This window comes from Caloenas nicobarica, chromosome 1, assembly GCF_036013445.1.
Source record: "Caloenas nicobarica isolate bCalNic1 chromosome 1, bCalNic1.hap1, whole genome shotgun sequence".
In the NCBI taxonomy this organism is placed as follows: domain Eukaryota; kingdom Metazoa; phylum Chordata; class Aves; order Columbiformes; family Columbidae; genus Caloenas; species Caloenas nicobarica.
In genome coordinates this window covers 206,303,128-206,322,179 of record NC_088245.1, presented here as the reverse complement: position 1 = coordinate 206,322,179, position 19,052 = coordinate 206,303,128, and the positions used below count along the sequence as shown (strand labels likewise).

The window sequence follows — 19,052 nt, the reverse complement described above, 5'->3', positions numbered from 1 at the left end:
TTGATAGTCACTTCCGAGCTACATTCTAGCCTCAATACTGAGACATCTTCCTCCATTAAATGTGGTTGATGTACATGTTTATTTGGGGATGCTCAGTTCAGGGTGGTCCAGTTGGCATCCCACAGCCCAGATCTCCTATCCATTTCTCAGGAGAGACAGGGGACAGCTGCTAGATCAACATGGGCCTCTTGCTGCCCCTAATTATCACCAAGAGCTTAAAGTACAATTTGTTGCAGGAAAAAGAAATGTGAAGTGTCTCTCTCACATATAGTGAAGAGCTTGGAACTCAGATGAACCAGTCCAGCAGTGCCACCCACCACAAGGCTGCTTAAACTGAAATCTAGCCTCATGTCCTGATGAGAACAAGCCATCCTTACCCATTTTATACAAAACTGGAACATCATGACTTTCTCCTTTGGCATGAAGGTTCATGTTCCCCTCTGCTCTTACACAGAGCACACACTTGCTCTTCTACCCCAAGGGCAGCAGCGGTGTATGCTGTTTTCAGAGGTATTAAAAACAGCATGAAGAGGGACTTGTAGTACAGCTCAGATGTTTATCCAACAGTTTTCCTTCTTCTTTACACCTTGTTTGGGGAAAGGCCAGAACAGTTATGAGTGTTGCTAGACTTCTGCCTTCCTTAGAGACCAGGAAACATGGGGGTTGATGATGTCTTACATGAAATATAACAGAAGACATGGTAGGCATTTCCTTTTTCTCTCCCAGTTTCTTTCACATGTTTAGGGGTACAATATTGTTAATTTTTCCCTTTACTATAGCTGGAATCTTTTCTCTCTTTTTCACCCAGGCTCAGTAACAGAACACCAACAAAAGATGCTACCTCCTTTAACAGGTTCTATGAAAGAAACCAGCCTCCAGCATCCCACACTGAAAGCATGGGGTCAAAAATTAAATTGCTAATGTTCAGGTAGGCGTGTAGGAGTGAATGAATGATGCTGTTCCCTTTTATCCATAGAGTGAAGGAGGAAGTCACTACTGTCAACAACCACAACTATTTAGCACTTGTTTTTCTTTTTCAAGAGTGCTGGTGGTGCTTGGATTTCTGTAACTATGGTAATTGTGAAACTATTTTTAAACTAATATAAGCCATTATTTTTAAAACAATGTTAAAACCGGGTATAAGGCCAGAAGGGATCACTGTAACTCTCTCTTGCATAACGAATCAAAGAACTTCACTAATAATTTCTGTATCAAACTACTTAATTTCATAGAACCATAGAATTTCTGTTTGAGCTATTTAAAGAAACATCCTTAAAGACATCTGGTGGCAGATAATTCCCTACGGTCTCATACTGCTGCTCAGTAGTAGGCAGGTATATATCAATTAAATCAACAGGCTTTATCAAAAACTGTGCCCAGGCTCCCAAATAACAGAATGAAAAAAGCTGTAATGTTTTGTCTTGTATCATTCACTATGAACAAAGCAATGATTTCATCTCCCAAATATTTTGAAAGGTTTAGGCATCTTTTATTTTTACTGAGCCCTTTCCCCCTTCTCAATTGGGAGTATTGCAATGTTTTGCATAAAACAGTTCAAGACTGCTAATGAGCCAGAACTATGCTATGATAAACAGAGCTAAGTCAAACTTGCACTCTAGATTGCTTGGTGCTTGAAAGAGAATATATATATATATACATGGAGCTTCCATTTTGCATGTATGTTTCTGCAAAAATCTCTCAGAGGATACAGGTTTTTCCTCAGATCACTCTACATCTGAAAGATTTGTACTTGTTTCTTCAAAGTTTCTTAGATTTCAAGTCTGAGCCCTGAGCAGCAAAGTTCCCCTCGGCTTTAAGGGCACTGGTTAACTCTGCTGTTGGTACTTGAGGCCTTTGGAAACAGAACAAAAGTGTCTTTATTTTGCCCTAGAAGATACTGGGGCATTGTACTGATACTCTAAACAAATACAGCCTCTATCTCAAGGAATTTATGACCCACATTTGAGCTTAATGTGCAGTCCTAAATATTGCAAGATATTGAGTTGGCATTGTTTGATATTATGCGGATGTGTTCACATGAGTCTTTGCAGGATCTCAGCCCAAACATGTAGGCCACAGTATGAATTACTGTCCTCTTGTCTTCCAATTTTCATTATGGTTTCAACAAAATCTAGATCAAATGCTTGTATTTTTAGTGACATGATTACTCCAATAACATGACTGTTATTTTTTATAAATAGCTACCAGCCTTTACCCCATTGCCACTGTTGTTCTTTCCATTTGGTAAAAATCCTAAATGATGGGAAAACGCCCTCTACTTATAGCAGAGGTTTTATTGTCATGGAGTTCAACTCTGCAGTTCTCTGCAAACTTTACAGGATAACCTGGTATCACGTAAAAAAAAAAAAAAAAAAAAAAAGAGACAAAATACCAAACCACTAAAAAAATCTATAAACATTTTTCTCTATAAACTGCTTGATTTTCTTTTAAATGTCATTACATATTCTCTTTTAAATGTCATTACAGATCCCTTAAGCAGGTATCAGTAATCAAAATTCTCTGAGAATCGGGTTTTCTGAGGGCCCGGTGTTGCTGGCAAGATAGTTAGCTTCTAGCCTGCATTTCGAAATAAATCTTGGAGTGCTTCAAAACCAGTAATTTTTATGCTTAATGTACAATGCTACACAAAGCATTTAAAGTGCTTGCGTGGGCACTTCTGAATAGCTCCTTCACTTGGCACTTTCCCATCTGATTTCAGCAATATGGGCAGGACACGTGTTTTTGCAGTGCAAAACAGGGTAGATGTTATTTTAGATAAGAGAGCAAATTGCATACAACTGAAAGAACCATGGAAGACCTGATTTCTATTTCTGGCCTCATCCCCAGGAGAATTGCTCCTGGGTGACACTGGTAACTCACATCAGAGTTCCATGCCTCAATTTCTCCTCCGTAACAAGAGAACATCTTTTGTAAAGCACTTCACAGAAAGCCTTTCATAGAAAAGCACTCCATGAAAGTTCTCCACCTCTCTTTAAAATTAAAAATCTCTTTGCCTTTACAATGAAGACTGAGTGACAAACGCACAGGTCACGATTCTTCCCCTTGTTGAACACCAAGGCAGATGTTGCCTTTGTTTCTAATGCGAGCTGAATTGGGTTTCTAGGCCACGGTCCTGCTACCTGCTCTTGTGTGTGCTTAAATCCGGGATTCAGGGGGAATTTCAGTGATGCACTGTCTGAGTGTCGTCACTTCTAGAAGCCACAACTCACTACTTTCATTTAGTTAGACACAAATTATTTTTCTCTAAAAAGAAAAATATTCTTAAGACACTTACAAATAAGATACAAGTTTTATTCCTGGGGTATTATTTATGAAATATTATCAGTTTCTTGGCTGAGATCTCAAGCTGTTGTAAATTGGCATGGATCCATTACAGATCCATTATCATTACAATGAGTAGCAATTGGGAACCAGATGGTACAATGGTTTAGGGCACTAACTTTCTGCCGCCTATTTGTCTAGACGACTCCATGATGAGAATTAAATAACATCATTTGGCTTTGTTTGAGCTAAAACTTTCAGCAGCTTTTCAAAGATGACCTTCAAAGAAATACATTTGAACACATATATATAAACTAGGAGCCTGTATTTTCTGTTTGCATTTTTGTGACATGAAAATTACCAATATTTCTGTGCACACACGAGAAGTCTACCCTAATTTACTCAGAATATACACCAAAGAAAGGTTTGAAAGTTTATGGCTGATGGAAAGCAAATGTTTTTGGAATACTCTGTTATTTCATCACATCTGCTAGGTTCTAGGCTCATTTTTTTTTCGCCAAAGTTCAATACTTTGCAGTCCATATAAATGATAAAATAGAGCTCAATTTACATTGTCTCCCTAATTGACTACAAAGAAGTGCTGTTATTTCTTTATGTGTACAATATGGAAACAGCTACTAAAATACTCTCTTAATTCCTGTCCATGTTTCACCAAGGAAGGGGAAGGGGAAGGGAAAAGAGAGGAGAGGAGAGGAGAGGAGAGGAGAGGAGAGGAGACAAGAGAAGACAAGAGAAGAGAAGAGAAGAGAAGAGAAGAGAAGAGAAGAGAAGAGAAGAGAAGAGAATTGTAAATGACCTCCAACCTCTTGTATGGAGGTGTCATTTCAGATGATACAGGACTTTCTTGTTTAGCAGACACTGGTATAGTGAGACAGCAGAAACTGGAAAATGAAGTTAAAGAAATTCACATTATACATATATGAAGTAATTAACAATTGAAATAAGTTGATCTAAAGGCTTGTGCATTTTCCAGTTTCTAACATCTCAATTTAAAGACTGGATGTCTTTCTAAATTCATGCTCCATTTGAACCAGAAGCTTGCTGCAGGGATTATCGGGTAATGCTCTATGGCTTATGTTAAGAAAGGGCTCAAATTAGCTGGAACATAACGGCTCCTTCTGTTCTTAAAATCTGTGAATCATCGAAGAACTCTTCTACCAAACCCACAGAAGATAAGAATGAAGACTGCAAATGTTTCTGAAGAGGAAAAAAAAAAAAAAGAGCCAAATAATCCCTCTAAAAAACCCACATGCGTATTTGAGGATTTCAGCAATATCTTGGAAATATTATAAAGTACAGCTGAACTCTCAAGTCACTTGTATATAGAGAAATTTGCTAAAATGCTGTAACACCAGCAGCCTTTCTGGCATATCTCTCTCAAGCACTGTTTTGTGCAGTCAGCATCTCTCCTGCTTTTTTTGCCCACCAACCTAATTCCTCACTCTTGCACTTCTTCTATCACTTCCTTATAATTTTTTCTTTTTTTGACATTATCGGGCCCAGGTACAAGAGATGCTTCTCTCTAGTACTGCAGGGCAGTCGTGCATCCTTCCCTTACACACACAGGATGGGTAGTCAGAGCGGAGTCAGCAGGAAAAGATCAAAAGACCCCAGTGGGATTGAGCGACCTAGGACCCCACTGTTGGTACCAAGCACCCTATCACATGCTGGACTCTACAGCCCAATTAATGAGCTTAATAGTGTCTTCTTCAGGAGCAATCCTCTGCAGCCTGTGTCAGAACTTCAGCAGTTCTTGCTTTTTATGAGTGAATCCATGTGATAAAACAGTAGGAACATCATCAGTGTGGGCAACCAAGGAAAGCACAAGCTTGATACCAACGTGAGAAAAGCTCCTGCAGAAATGTGCTAGGAGTGAAATTCTGAAAAGTTTTTTATGAGAGATAAGAGCCCTAAAGCTCCTTGTCGAGGGAATGACTCGTGGTACAACTCATTCCAACAAGTTTAGTTTGTTGACAGGCCTGATCATGTTGGCGTAACTCACCTCGGTGCCTTCAGCACGCTCTTGGAGTGAAGGAGAGAAGGAATGAGCTGCAAGTATGTGTGTCATGTGGTTCACGTGCAGAAGCTCTTCGCAAGCAGGTGCACTCGGAGGCTGCTATGCACCCCAGCCCATTCGCCTGCCCACAGCTGCAGGTTTATTCTTAGTTTCAGGAATGTAAATCCTCATGGACATGGCGGTGGCTCCATGTCAGCTAGGAGACAGATTTTTCTCCTCAAAACATGTTTTCCTGCTGAGGTGGATGAGGGGAATCTAGTGACATCTGATTTCATGATGCATTTCGCTTTCTGACAGTCACTTGAGGTTTCAAAAAGACTTGCCTGGATTAGACTGGTCTTGCTAGTTCAGTGACCTTGTGCAGTGCTGTGCAATATGTTTCATTAAGAAACTCTACTGTAGGAATTTATGGCAGAACTTCTACATTTCTTCCCCAATAACTATAACTTTTCCAAGACACCGCTACACTGTTGTGTGAGTGAAGTATAAGATAAAGGCAAGATCCTTCTGCTCTGCAACCTCATAAGGAAACATGAGGGGATGCAGACTGCAGGTCAGGCTGACTGGATGGATGCTGTACCAATGTGTAGTACTGCATCTCAGCCCACAGGCCGTGATGCGAAATGGTACTCATGATGCCACGCTGCTTATGGACATGCAGTGATAAGTCAAGTAAGACATGTGCCGTGTGGCTTTACAAGCCAGAGTCTCTGTAAATTCAGGCCTCTGTATAATCTCCTCCATGTTCCAGAGTGCTTACTTGCTCCTTGGCTAAGACCAGCAGAATATACTCAGGCAAACAGAAGGACCATGAAAAGATCCTGCATTTCTCTCTTTATCAACCAGGAATGCAAAGTGTGTTTCTTTGATGCATTTATGCCAGAAAATCCAGAACAATGTGCGTGCATATTCTAGAAAACTTCTTCCAGCCAGACATCTTATCTGAGAACAAGAACGTACCCCTGCTGTTCCACGGGAAGGAGTTCAGGTCTTAATATAACAAATGGATAAGAACATAACTCAAGACAGAATGTCAAGGTTTCTGTGTTTCAAAAAGTGATGGATTATAGTTTGCTCATTTAACCTTTAATATTTATTACTATGACTGAATATCCTGAGAGATGCTGAACATCTTCCTTTCCAATCTCCTTCCTTCGGATATATTTCTTTTAAATATATGCAAACTTTGTACTTTCTACCTACTAAGCCTCACTTAGTCAAGCTATTCAGCTAAGTAAGTACTAAAATTTCTCTGGTTTTGACCTTCCACATTCTTAGGATTTCCTTAAGCATTACAAGCTCCAGCTCATGCCCCATGACAATGTCTCATTAAAACGACCTTACTGCTCAGATCCTTATGTAGTACAACGAGCCATTGCTCAGCTGAAGTCAATGAAGGAACACTGATTTATGAGATCTGTCTTGTTCATTATCTTCATTTCTGTTAACTGACCTCCCAATAAAAACGAGCATAGGGAAGCAAAAAAACTGACTATTATAAAGATGAACAGATTTTCCACCTTGCTGAACACAACTGTTTCACTTGAAAGACAACCTCTAGGGAAATTAGGACATATCAATAGTCTTCAATAGGTTTCCAAATTAACTATAATAAACAGCTTTGCTTATTTCCATCATCATTGCTAGACTGGCTCCAGACATTCTTTTCCCTTCTTCTCCCTCTGCCCATCCTATTGCTCACTCTGTCCATGGTTAACGCAAGGGCTATTTCTTCTTTTTCCCTTTCGCTGCGTCTTTTCAAGACTTAGCTGAAAGTGACTGTTTCTTTTAACCAACATATTAAGAGAGACAGCATTGAGAGCAGTGTAGGGGAAAGGGACCTGGGGGTCCTGGTGGACAGCAGAATGACCATGAGCCAGCACTGGGCCCTTGTGGCCAAGAAGGCCAATGGCATCCTGGGGTGTATTCTGGTTCTCCTTCCCCCCTACTCTTCCCTAGTGAGACCACATCTGGAATATTGCATCCATTTCTGGGCCCCTCAGTTCAAGAAGGATAGGGAACTGCTGGAAAGAGTCCAGTGCAGGGCAACAAAGATGCTGAAGGGAGTGGAGCATCTCCCGTGTGAGGAAAGGCTGAGGGAGCTGGGGCTCTTTAGCTTGGAGAAGAGGAGACTGAGGGGTGACCTCATCAATGTTTATAAATACATGAAGGGTGGGTGTCACGAGGATGGAGCCAGGCTCTTCTCGGTGATAACCAACAGTAAGACAAGGGGTAATGGGTTCAAGCTGGAACACAAGAGGTTCCACTTAAATTTGAGAAGAAACTTCTTCTCAGTGAGGGTGACAGACACTGGAACAGGCTGCCCAGGGAAGTTGTGGAGTCTCCTTCTCTGGAGATATTCAAAACCCGCCTGGACACCTTCCTGTGTAGCCTCATCTGGGTGTTCCTGCTCCGGCGGGGGGATTGGACCGGATGATCTTTTGAGGCCCCTTCCAATTCCTGACATTCTGTGATTCTGTGATTAACAAGGAGCATTTACTGTTTCGTTCAGGTATGTCACTTGTGAGAAGAGGTTTTATCCAGGATACTCACTACATGCAAGACCTCCTAAACACACAACACTACTCTTTCTGTTTTCCTGCCATAAAAAGGGGAAAAAAATGTTTTCTAGTGCTTGGAGGCTTCCAGAGGGGAGTCTGTTAAAATCCAAGGGGATCTGTCACCATAAATGATGGAATCCCACAAGACAAGAGTTGAGATTAGCCTGACAAAACATCTGCCTATGTCAACACCATGTCACATGAAACAAAGCTCCACCAGACACTGATCCGGGAGACTTAACGTCTGCACTTCCACCACCACCTCCCCACTGACAGCTGAGCACACTTGCAAAGCACGGCTGCTTCTCCCTGACACTGCTGAAAAACTGCAAAGCTCAGTGCAACGTGGCTCCCCGACAGCTCTGCCTTGGGACTTCATACCAAAAGCATGTACAGTGCTATAAATGCTTCGCTCTCCCTCGCTGCAAATAGATAAAAGATTTTATTTCTCCCAAGAAGACAATCTCACTTACTTGGGATAGCGCCTCTGCTGAAAGATGGGCAGAATCTCTGTATCTTGATTTGAATGCAGAAGCAGTAAATCCCGAAATCTTTCTGTCAGGACAAAGAAAAAAAAAAGAAGAAAAAAACAACAAAAAAAAAAACCCAGACTGTGACTCTGCATTATAAGTTCAGGCCACAAGCAAGCAGTAATATCAGTGAATTCTCTTCTCCAGCAACATTTACCAGAGGATAAAGCTAAATATATAGGGAATAAAATCTATATATTCATACAAAACTGCTGCTAAGACAAGAAACCACTGTTTCCTGTAAACACTCTTAATAATATTTTTAATTTTTTTTTTTCATCCAATATTGAATTCTAGTAGTGCTGACAAGTTTCTGAGGTCTGCATACAGGTCTTCTGGGTATAGTACACAGAGAGCCATGAACAGTCCCTGCCTTGAAGAGCTTAGTCTAAACAGAAAGGAGGAGTGACTAAGAATTCAACAGTCATTCAAGGATCACAGTAGTCTAAAAAACCATAGATTAATTAATTAATCTAAATTTTTCTTCACAGAAAGGGTTGTCAGGCATTGGAAAAGGCTGCCCAGGGAAGTGGTTGAGTCGCCATCCCTGGAGGTTTTTAAAAGACGTGTAGATGAGGTTCTTAGGGACATGGTTTAGTGCTAGAGTCAGATTATGGCTGGACTTGATGATCTTGAGGGTATCTTCCATCTAGAACGATTCTGTGATTCTACATTAAACTGCAGTAGGAATCCTTGGGTAACTGATTCATTGGTATTTTCAAGGATGGTTGGGATGATTGCTTTTTGTTGACTACTATATATTTTAAAACCTGCATTACAGGATCATCTGCAGCAGGTAAGGTTTTTGTCTGACCACCAAGCGAAGGGGTGGTTGTGTTTTATGTGGCTGCCTTTCTCTGATGCCTTTCTCTAGAGGTTGTTAAATGCAATACCTAAGTGGGATCTGTAGGAGCTTCTACTAGTATCAGTTCCTCAGTTTCTGGAAGATGGGAACCTCTTCAAAATTCACTTGATATCTAGATTCAGGGATAGAAGGGAATTTCCCACCTAGGCCAAATCCCCTTATCACACCCTGTAGCTCTCCATAGCACGGGACATGCTCCGTTTCCTTCCTTCCTTTCATCACCTGCAACTTTTATTTAACCAGTCCTCCAGTGGCACAGAAAAGTAGGACACTGCTGATGCCCTTCCCATCTCCTACTCTTCTCACAATACCTTATTACTGTATCTTGAAGCCTTAGGTTACAGGTTTTATCCTTCATTTGCTAAACCACAGCTGGTAGCCTATGCCGTGTGTAGTAGCTGTACTATGGGTTTCTCTGAACTAGCTATCTTTTCCATATAAGTTATTCATTCTGGGAACTGAACCTGATGCTAGGTATAGTCCTTCCTCCTCTTATATCCCTGTGCATCTCAAAATATCCTCTAACACTGGGGTTGTAGATAAGGAAATCAAGCGACGGAAAATTAGTGAAGAAAAAACCTGAATCTCCCAACTCTGAAAAAGGAACCATGGTAGCTTTCTTGCTTCTTACAGATTAGTATGATGGCTTTCTTAACATTGTTTTATGTACTGTCATGTCATCATAAGTAAACTCCATTAATTTGGATATAATTCTGCTATGTAGCCTTGAAAATGGAAAAAAACCCAAAACATGACAAAAACACCGCACACATACAAAAAACCAAAACCAACCAACCAAACAAAAAACCAAACAAACTTTATAAAGTTATAATATAATACTTTGAAGAAAGCACAACAAATTCAGAAGAAAAACTCAGTTTTAAAGGTCATTTGTCTCGGTCTGATACAGTCTTTCATCTGCTGCATAAGATGTATTGCAAACATCTCTGAGATCTGCCAGTGAAGAAACAAGGGCTGGTACAGAGTATATTCATTCCTTCATTTCTACAACTCTTCAGATTCAATTTTGGAAGAATTAAGCACTTGTATTCTCCAAAATTCTTACCACATCTTCAAAATGTAACTTAGCCTTCCCTGTACCTAACCTGGACAGAGACCGGATGTGGTCAACAACAATAAATGCAATGCTGTAAAGAGGGAAGTGAAACTCAATAAGAGTCTTTCAGGGAACAGCTCTCTCACTGTCTGGACAAAAAGCTTGCCATTACAGCTACTTTTTGACCACTTCTTGAATTTTCAAGAAGACACTTTTTTTTGCAGTCCTCTAGTGACATGGCAATATGCTGTACTTGGTTGTACCCTGTCATCCTTAAAGATGAGAAGATATGATCTTCAGGTGTCTGGACAAGAACTGAAAGGTTTCAGAAAGCTTTCACTGGTGCAAAATATCCCACTATGTATGCGTCAGAGCGAGAACATTAACTTCCACCCCTACCCCAGGAATCTCCCAACATGACTCAAGCCACTGTAAAAAGGCTTCATATGAAAAACAACAGCCTTTGTGTGTGCCTGGTGGGGGAATGAGAGGAAGGGCAAACCCTGAACAATAGCACTTCCTTCCATGCCTTGAGATTCTTGACCTCCAGAACATGGTGCAAGTCACCATGATTAAGGATTTGTCTTTGAGGTGGTCTGATTTATTTATTTCTTTAGGGTCTATAACCAGGTGTAGCAGCAATTGAAAGTGTGGGGAGACAGGCTCTTCTTCAGTTCAACAACAGATTACGTGTGAGTGAGGCAGGTTTGGCAGACCTTGCAAAGGGCTTGTGACTCTCCGGGAGAGAAAAAACACACCTCAGGGAGGGTGCAGACATGTGTCTTCCCATTGTCCTGCCCGAGATGGACAGCACCCAGGCAGACAGCCATATTCCATCTCTAAGCTCTCCTCCATGACTCTTTTTCTTGTGCTGCTGCCCTTTCCCATTGATCCAGGCCACCTGGCTGCACTCCAGGACTCAATTCAACAAGCCGCAATCTTGAAAATATTTTGAATAGTAATGTGACAGGGCTGGCCAGGACTGGAGTGAAAACAGCCAAGTTATGGCATCTGAAATTGGCCTAAACAGCTTCCCGGCTGGATCTTGTCTTAGTTAAAGTCAACTTTTATTTTTTTCCCCACGCTATGGCAAATTTCCCAGGCAGATGTATTTTCTTTTCACCATATGACTTTACTCATTTTTCCATGGCAACACTTAAGCTATATGGTAGCGTTCCACCTCATCTCGCACACATCTCCTACAACTTCCTCCAGCGCATGTATCCTCCACGTCCTCTAAGTCTTCTTAAGAGAAATGGGACCCTGAAGAGAAGTCTTCAGGATTAATTCGTCCCATAGGACTGTTGTGTACATGCTTCACTCTTCAAGTCTATGATATTCTCACATTATACATACACATGCACAGTACAGAAGTCACACTGGTACAGATGACATTATTGCCTTTAAGGACTATCCAGCAAGGCGAAGAGGGAGGTGACGAGAGCTTTGGCAGCTACTGACAGAACATACTGGTGCTCTTACCAAAGGGAATATCAGAAGCCTAAAGCTTGACAAGAGAAGGCTTTTCAATTTGAAAGAAAATATCACGATGCCTTCCAAAGGGCAGAATTTCTTAAAAACATGAAGATTTTCTTCTAATCCATGCCACAACAACAAATGAAAGGCTTTTTTTTTTAGAGCATTTTTAACTTATTTTGATTTAGAATCACTAGTTAATCAACAGAAATTAATCAAGTCACAGACAATCTTATCATTACTTGGATGATTTTAGAGAGGCATCTCCCAATAATTGAGTCTTTTCCATCACTTCCTACAGTTTAGTACCTAAAATTTGAGGGTGACAGAGGGTGACTTTGAGGGTGACAGAGGACTAGAACATGCCCAGAGAGGCTGTGGAGTCTCCCTCTCTGGAGACATTCAAACCCACCTGGACACATTCCTGCGTGATCTGCTCTGGTGAACCTGCTCTAGCAGGTGGATTGGACTGGATGATCCCCAGAGGTCCCTTCCAACCCCAACCATTCTGTGATTCTGTGAAATGGGATGCTTTTTGGCTAGGTCTTGGTCTGGTTTGTTAACAACACTTGAATAACATTTGCATTTTAAAAGGCTTACTTCTGAAAATCTGCAATTATCTTCTCTGTTGATGCAATTTGCATTAGTGTATGTACTAGCTAGTTTCCTGATGACTTTTTACATTGTTCCGAGATCAATTATGCCATTGATTATTTTGTCACTCTGCTGAGTGTGACACTGCAGACATCATCTCCCTGACTCTCCCATAAGTCTACCCACAGGAGCAAGTCCTCACAGACATCAGGAATGGTTGCACAGTCACATCTTATGCTCAGACTTATTTTTTCAACATACTAAGCGCCTCCATTTCCTTCTGGTTTTCATTTTGACTATAAAGTTCCTTCCAAATCCTTGATCAATGAGAAGTCCTCAGTTAAATTTAGGCAGTCTCACTGGGATCATGTATGCTTAGCTAAATGTGTCGCATGATTACCTGTGATGACTAGAGGTTGGACGTAATAACACAATTTTATGTCCTGTCCTCCTAAATCAGGGAGGCTGTAGACTACAGAGGAGAAGAGAAAGTTTGTGGTGGATAGCTTTAGAGATTTAATCTGTTCTCTTGCATAAATCTCCCTTTCATGTCTCTCATCTAATTCTTCTTCTCTCTTTTTCACCCTTTGTTCATCCTTCCCCCTGCCAGCTCAGCATTTTCAGAAGTCAGATACTGGAATCTCAGTATAAATGCCCACTAACCTCTTTATAATATCTGTTCTGACAAACCAATTGCTGATTTACAAGGGCAGAAGGATGCATTTCAAAGGACATTTTCCCTTTAAAATATTCAGATGCATGTCATTGTTGTTCTCAAGTAAGAATCAGGTTGTGCTCAGTATAATACGTAAATGGTAATGACAGAAAAATGTGAGCAAGAATGGGTGTACGGTCTGAAACCCATTCAAACTGGCTACCAAATCAAGTGTCCTTTTTTCCAGGATACAGTATTAGAAAGGTGGAAAGCGAAATAAGGGGAAAATCTATGATATTTTAATATCTGAGGCTCTCAAACCAAAGAAAAATCACTTGTACAGAAAATCCTTGTGAATTAAAACCCATTATTATTCACATGCTGTAGACAGAGATAGTACGGCACAGGGAGCACTGGCCTTGTTTTTTGAAGCTGTCACACCCCTGAAGCTCTTACTGCTTTAGCACTTCAAAGATGATGCCAAAATGACTTGCTAAATGTCACACACTGCAGTTGTGTCAGGTTTGACTTTAAAAGTCAGGTCTTGGGCTCCTTGTTTCCTTACTCCTTGTTACAAAGTACTTAACAGAAAATAACAGCAAGGTCACCGTATTGAGTTCCAAGGGTCTTGAAAAATCAAATTCCTGGTCTTTCCTCTTTCAGAGTTTGATGGGTCTGTACCTATGAAGCCATGGTAGTACATAACTGAAGTCTGAGATACTCGGGGGTTTTTTTATCCCAACCACCTTTTACCCAGCAGCTTCAGACCACTCTGAACCTCTAATAAAAGCAGGTCGAATTGAACACAATCGACTCAGTTAAGAACACTGTAAAACTAATGGTAATTGCAACAAGGATGTTTTAATGAGAGTTTTATGGATTATTTTCTAAATCCAAGTTCATAAGAATATAAACAGAAATGTGACTGGAAAACAACCGGAGAATGGGAGAACAGAATAGCCTCATCGGTTATACAGTACAGGACATTGAGGTCCAGAAGCTTAGCTGTCTATCAAAAGGTCTCTCCACAGGGACACTAATGCACTTGGATATTTTGCAATCATGTTTCCGTAATCACCTACAGGACTTCTGCATTCATTGAGACACAAACCTCATTTCTGTCTTCCACCACATAGGCACTTGTAAGCCCTGCAATTTCAAACTAAAAAAATCTGCCTAGTGTTATGCAAAATGAAGACTGGTCTGGAGCATCTTCTGTGTCATGAATTGCTCCTCAGCACCTTGCAATACTTTAAAAAATAAAACAAAAATTAAGTCAGCTTTCTTAAAACTGCCGAGAACATTTAAAAGGATTTGAGACTCACTAATCTGACTTGTTTTCAAGCTCCATAAATTTGGAAATGCTGTCATAAGTAGTTCCTAGTGCCTTGTAAAAAGAAAAGGCATTTAGGAAGAAGTTTTTGCCAGTTAAGGGCTATAAAAAATTATGATGAGCAATAAGATGGCATAAAACTCAAATATGCAATATTTTAGTTTGACCTGTGGCTTATTAATGGCCAAATTTTCTGAAATTAAGGAAGTGTTACTTCTCTCCTCTTGAATAGTCAGTGCTACAAATATCCTCCCATCAGATTAAAAGGGCAGGAAACAAAACAATGATGAGGTAATGTTGATGAGCTAAAGGCTCCAAAATTATTACATCATAAGCCTCAGAATTCCCCTAAAACATACATATTTTGCTGATACCACGAGACAGGCTTTTTTACCAGCTTGAACTTCCATGATTCTCAGTCCATTAAGTCTCACAGAGTTTAATTAGTCTGTTTTTTTTCACCACCATTACCTTCCCTCCTGATCAGTCATCTGAAAGGCTAATTAGAGCCCACCATTTACAGAGCCACTAACAAAAAAAAAGTTAAAAGCTAATAAAAACCAAGAAAATTGGAAATTATATTAGAAACCCTGCTGCTTGTCTTTATTTAAGGAAAATAGAGAGGCTTTTACAGAAAGGCGACTAGTCTCTTCATTTTCTAATCTAGGTAAATAAACAGTGATCATCTTTCTGTTCAACATTTTCTTTTGCAGGATTTTATTTTATTTAAGCAAAGGAGAAAAAATAAGGAAATAACTAATCATTACACAGGTTAGCAGTGAACATTGCAGTTACTCCGAACCTGCAGAATAGTCCTCCTTTCTTTGAAGATCGTGTCTGTACACCCTGCTTTCCCTCCTAACCTGCATTTGCTTCCTAAAAAGTAATCGGCTCCTTCTCTTTCTCTAGCTCTGTGCTTACCAGCTAGAAATCATTCTCCCTCCCCAATTCTGGCATCGGGTTATCCTTTTCCTGCTGGAATTCTCAGTGCTTTCTTATATCTTTAAAATATCCCACCTACTATGTCAAAATTAGCTTAGACAGGTTTATTTCTAAACAGACCTCCTTCATTTACACTATAATCACACATATTGCATGATTTATATGTGTATGCCCAAATATCAGCCAACAAAGGAACTGAGTAAAAGGCAGTTCTTGCCCAAGGAACCTTAAAAGGTTGGAAGATGAATGATGGGAAGGAAAAAGCATCACTTGCTTTGGTTCAAAACAGGAAAGAGAGATGTTGAATACCATATTTAGACTGCGTTTTGTATGACTAACTTGACAAGACAGCAGTGAGTGACCCAGACTGCCCATCAGCTGTGCTGCCAGACCTGGCTTCCCCAGCCAGCCAGTAAAGAGAAGCGGACACAACCCCACAGTTAACCAGTCTTGACACTCAACACTGAGTTAGAAATCCTTCTGTAGGTTATACAGCAACTCCCTGGCAGAGCTGGAGCTCAAAACCAACATCTTAATCAATAAACTTTTTTTTTTTTTCCTCAGAGGTACTTACTACACTTGAAGACTAGTTCTGTCATGACAGTAGAGTTCATTCCACAGCTCGACACTTACAAAGTGCAACAGTAAAACAAGGTTTAGAATCAACACAAAATGGTAACTTTACATTTAGAAAATGAATACATGCTCTGAAGCAAATGTTATTGATGAAGATTTTTTTAGCATTGAGTTCTACAATTGTTCCTTTGGCCATGAAGGGCCGTACTTTGCTGTTTGAACTCCCCATGAGCCACTGCCGTTTTCTTCACTAGTGGTGCACTTGCGTCTTTCACAGCATGCCAGAAGAAATGATGAGGCAGCAGTGTATCCCTTTTTGGCTTTAAGGTAAAGTTGTGACACTTCATCTAAAAAATCCTTACATTCATTAAAAAAAAAGACTCAAATTATGCGGGGTTGGGGGCGGGGATTAATATTGTTGTCTCTTTGTAACTTGTAATCTAACACAGAAACTAGAGAAAGCCCAACCTTTCAAAATCTACATGGGATTTTAAGACTGAAGTGAAGCTGGGCAATTATGGCAATAGCACCCAGTACCCAGTACTGCAAAACTCCAGAGGTTATGCCTCTAAAAAGCTGAGCAAAGCCACAATTCATCAGGCTGTACTGATCCACACCAAGGGCTCTCCTACCCTCATATCTTGCTTCACATGCAGTCGCCTATGGAATAATAAGCACAGAGTAAGACCTTCCTGCTGTCACTTTCCCAGTCTCCAAAAATTTCTGTTTCAGCGGATTTCCTGCACTGAAGGTCATTTGTCTATTAAGAAATGCCTTGACTTCTCTTTAAAGTATTTGCCCAGTCCCCCATGTGAAGTTCCTAATCTACTCCACACCCTCTGACAAGGATTTCCATGTGTCTCTCACATAACACACAAAGATCCATCATCTTACATTTGTTCTGAAATAGTGTCTTACTGACCGTATTTGATAGCCAAACGTTTTGATACTGCTAGAAAGAACGAACAGTCAGGCCCTACCCACTCACTCTTCCAGTGTTATGCATGACTTTGTAGGCAATGGCTATATTCCCCTAAATTATCTCTTTTCCAGGCTAAAGAGTCCCTGCCTACTCAGTTGTCCCATGTTTGGAAGGCTTTCCATGCTTTTGACCATCTTTGTCATTCCTTCCTGAACCCTGTCCAGGATCTTGTCTGAGAGATGAAGACCAGGCCTGCACACAGGAATGAAGTCCTGGGAGCATCACAGAAATACCCAGCTGCACAGTCATCTCCTCTGCTTTATTCTCTAGTCTCCTAATACTTTTTCTCTTTATTGCTGCTGAGCACTGAGCTGATGTCTTCATGGAAATAATTATCACGACTCCACAATGTTATTCTTGGGCTGTCATGGTCACATAATTTCCAGCTGTGTATATTATTTTGCCACCAAATCTATCAGACATCAGTATGTATCTTCAGGCATACATGCACTGGCATTTTTAGTCAGGTCTATAAATAGGTTCACAAATGTAATATATTTTATAAATTTGAACAAGCTACAAGAACTTTTCATCAAACATATTTAAATGGCAGCCACAAAACGATGGAGTTAATCCCATCCAAGGCTAAAATTCCATACCATAACAAAAACACCACCAGTCATTGGGAACTCATTTGTGGACTTTTGTCTATTCATATTTGGTGTTAGTTTAGACCATAAGCATGGGATCATTTCACGTTCTTACTAATACAGACACAGATTTATTATTATACTCAAACACGCAAATAAATTACTGTATAATAACTTTGCAGAAACTCAGAATAGTTGAGGGTGGAAGGGCTCTCTGGAGATCATCTAGTCCAGTCCCCTGCTCTGAACAGAGTCAGCAAGAGAAGGTTGCTCATGGCCACGTTCAGTTAGTTTTTTAATATCTCCAAGGATGGAGACTCCACAACCTCCCTGAGCAACCTGTTCCTCTGCCTGACCACTCCCAGTGGAAAAGTTTTTCTTACACTTAAAAAGAATTTCCTGTATTTCAATTTGCACCCATTGCCTCTTGTTCTGTCACTGGGCACCACTGAGGAGAGCCTGGCTCCATCTGCTTTACTCCCTCCCAGGTAAAAGCAGATAAGACAAAAGAATTTGGAGGGAACAGTTACATGAGATAAGATTCAAGATTTAATTAACCATTCCCTGTGCAACACAAGGTGTGATTTAAGGCTGATAAGATTATACTTTATCTCCAGCCACTGGTTTTGAGGGTGGGTGTCTACAAAATGCTTTGTATAACCAAAACACACAACAGGCCAGTCTTGGACGAAGTATTCCTCCATTACAACAGAACAGGAGGGAAGCACCACCAAATTTTGGACTACCGAAGGATGACCCGATAAAGACATCACTGCCAAACATGTTCTAGTTCTTTGTGCCAACTCTTTTCTTAAAATTCACCCTAAATTTCACTAACTGATATAATCAGCAGGTCTGCTTATGGGAAAAAAAATGAATATTGATGTTTTGTGCTGCTTCCATTGATTGTCACCCTTGGATAAAACTGCAAACCCAGACCTGTTTAAGGAGGGGGACACAGCAGGTTGGGAGGCAACTGTCCCCAGAGCTGATAAACACGCAATCAAGACACTGCCCTGCCCTGGGCTTTGTACATGCTGGGCAGGTTGCACACTGGCTTCTCTTAGTTGGGGCAGGGATGGGAGAGGAAGGAAAAATGCTAAAGAAAAAAGATTTTGCAAAAGAGAACGTTTCCTTGTTAATTCACCTTCACTCCCCACCTTGTAATCTAAGGTACGGGGGGATCATTCAGCCCTTGCAATCTACCCTCTTCTCTCCAACCACAGCTGTGAACCATGTTGATAATCACTGAGCTTAACAGATGTTAGTGAGGTCATTAACCATATCACAGCTCTAAGCCATCTTGACCTCAGTCCAGCATCTGTAAAATACTGACAACAGCTTTCACCTCTTCACAGCTGAGTTGTTCAAATACCTACACCGACGGTGCTAAGTTGTCCTCGGGGTCCGTGCTGAGGGACAGACCAAAACCTGAAATACACTGAATATTTACAGAGAGCGCTTGGGTTCTTTGATAACGGCTGGTTTTATAAGACACCAGTCCGGTCAGTGATATGTGGGAAAGGTTTATCCCACAGGGGTAAAAAGATGCTGGGACAGGAATTAGCAGG

General features: G+C 40.7%; 1 protein-coding gene across 4 annotated transcripts in view; it reads right to left on the bottom strand.

Annotated features, from left to right (window-relative positions):
• Positions 1-19,052, bottom strand: part of NOX4 (NADPH oxidase 4) — a 113,924-nt gene that overhangs the window by 30,079 nt on the left and 64,793 nt on the right. For all 4 annotated transcript variants that reach the window (XM_065632560.1, XM_065632568.1, XM_065632585.1 and 1 more), the window contains exon 13: positions 8,355-8,436. In XM_065632560.1, the coding sequence (XP_065488632.1) occupies positions 8,355-8,436 (82 nt within the window). The remainder of the gene's footprint in view (positions 1-8,354; positions 8,437-19,052) is intronic.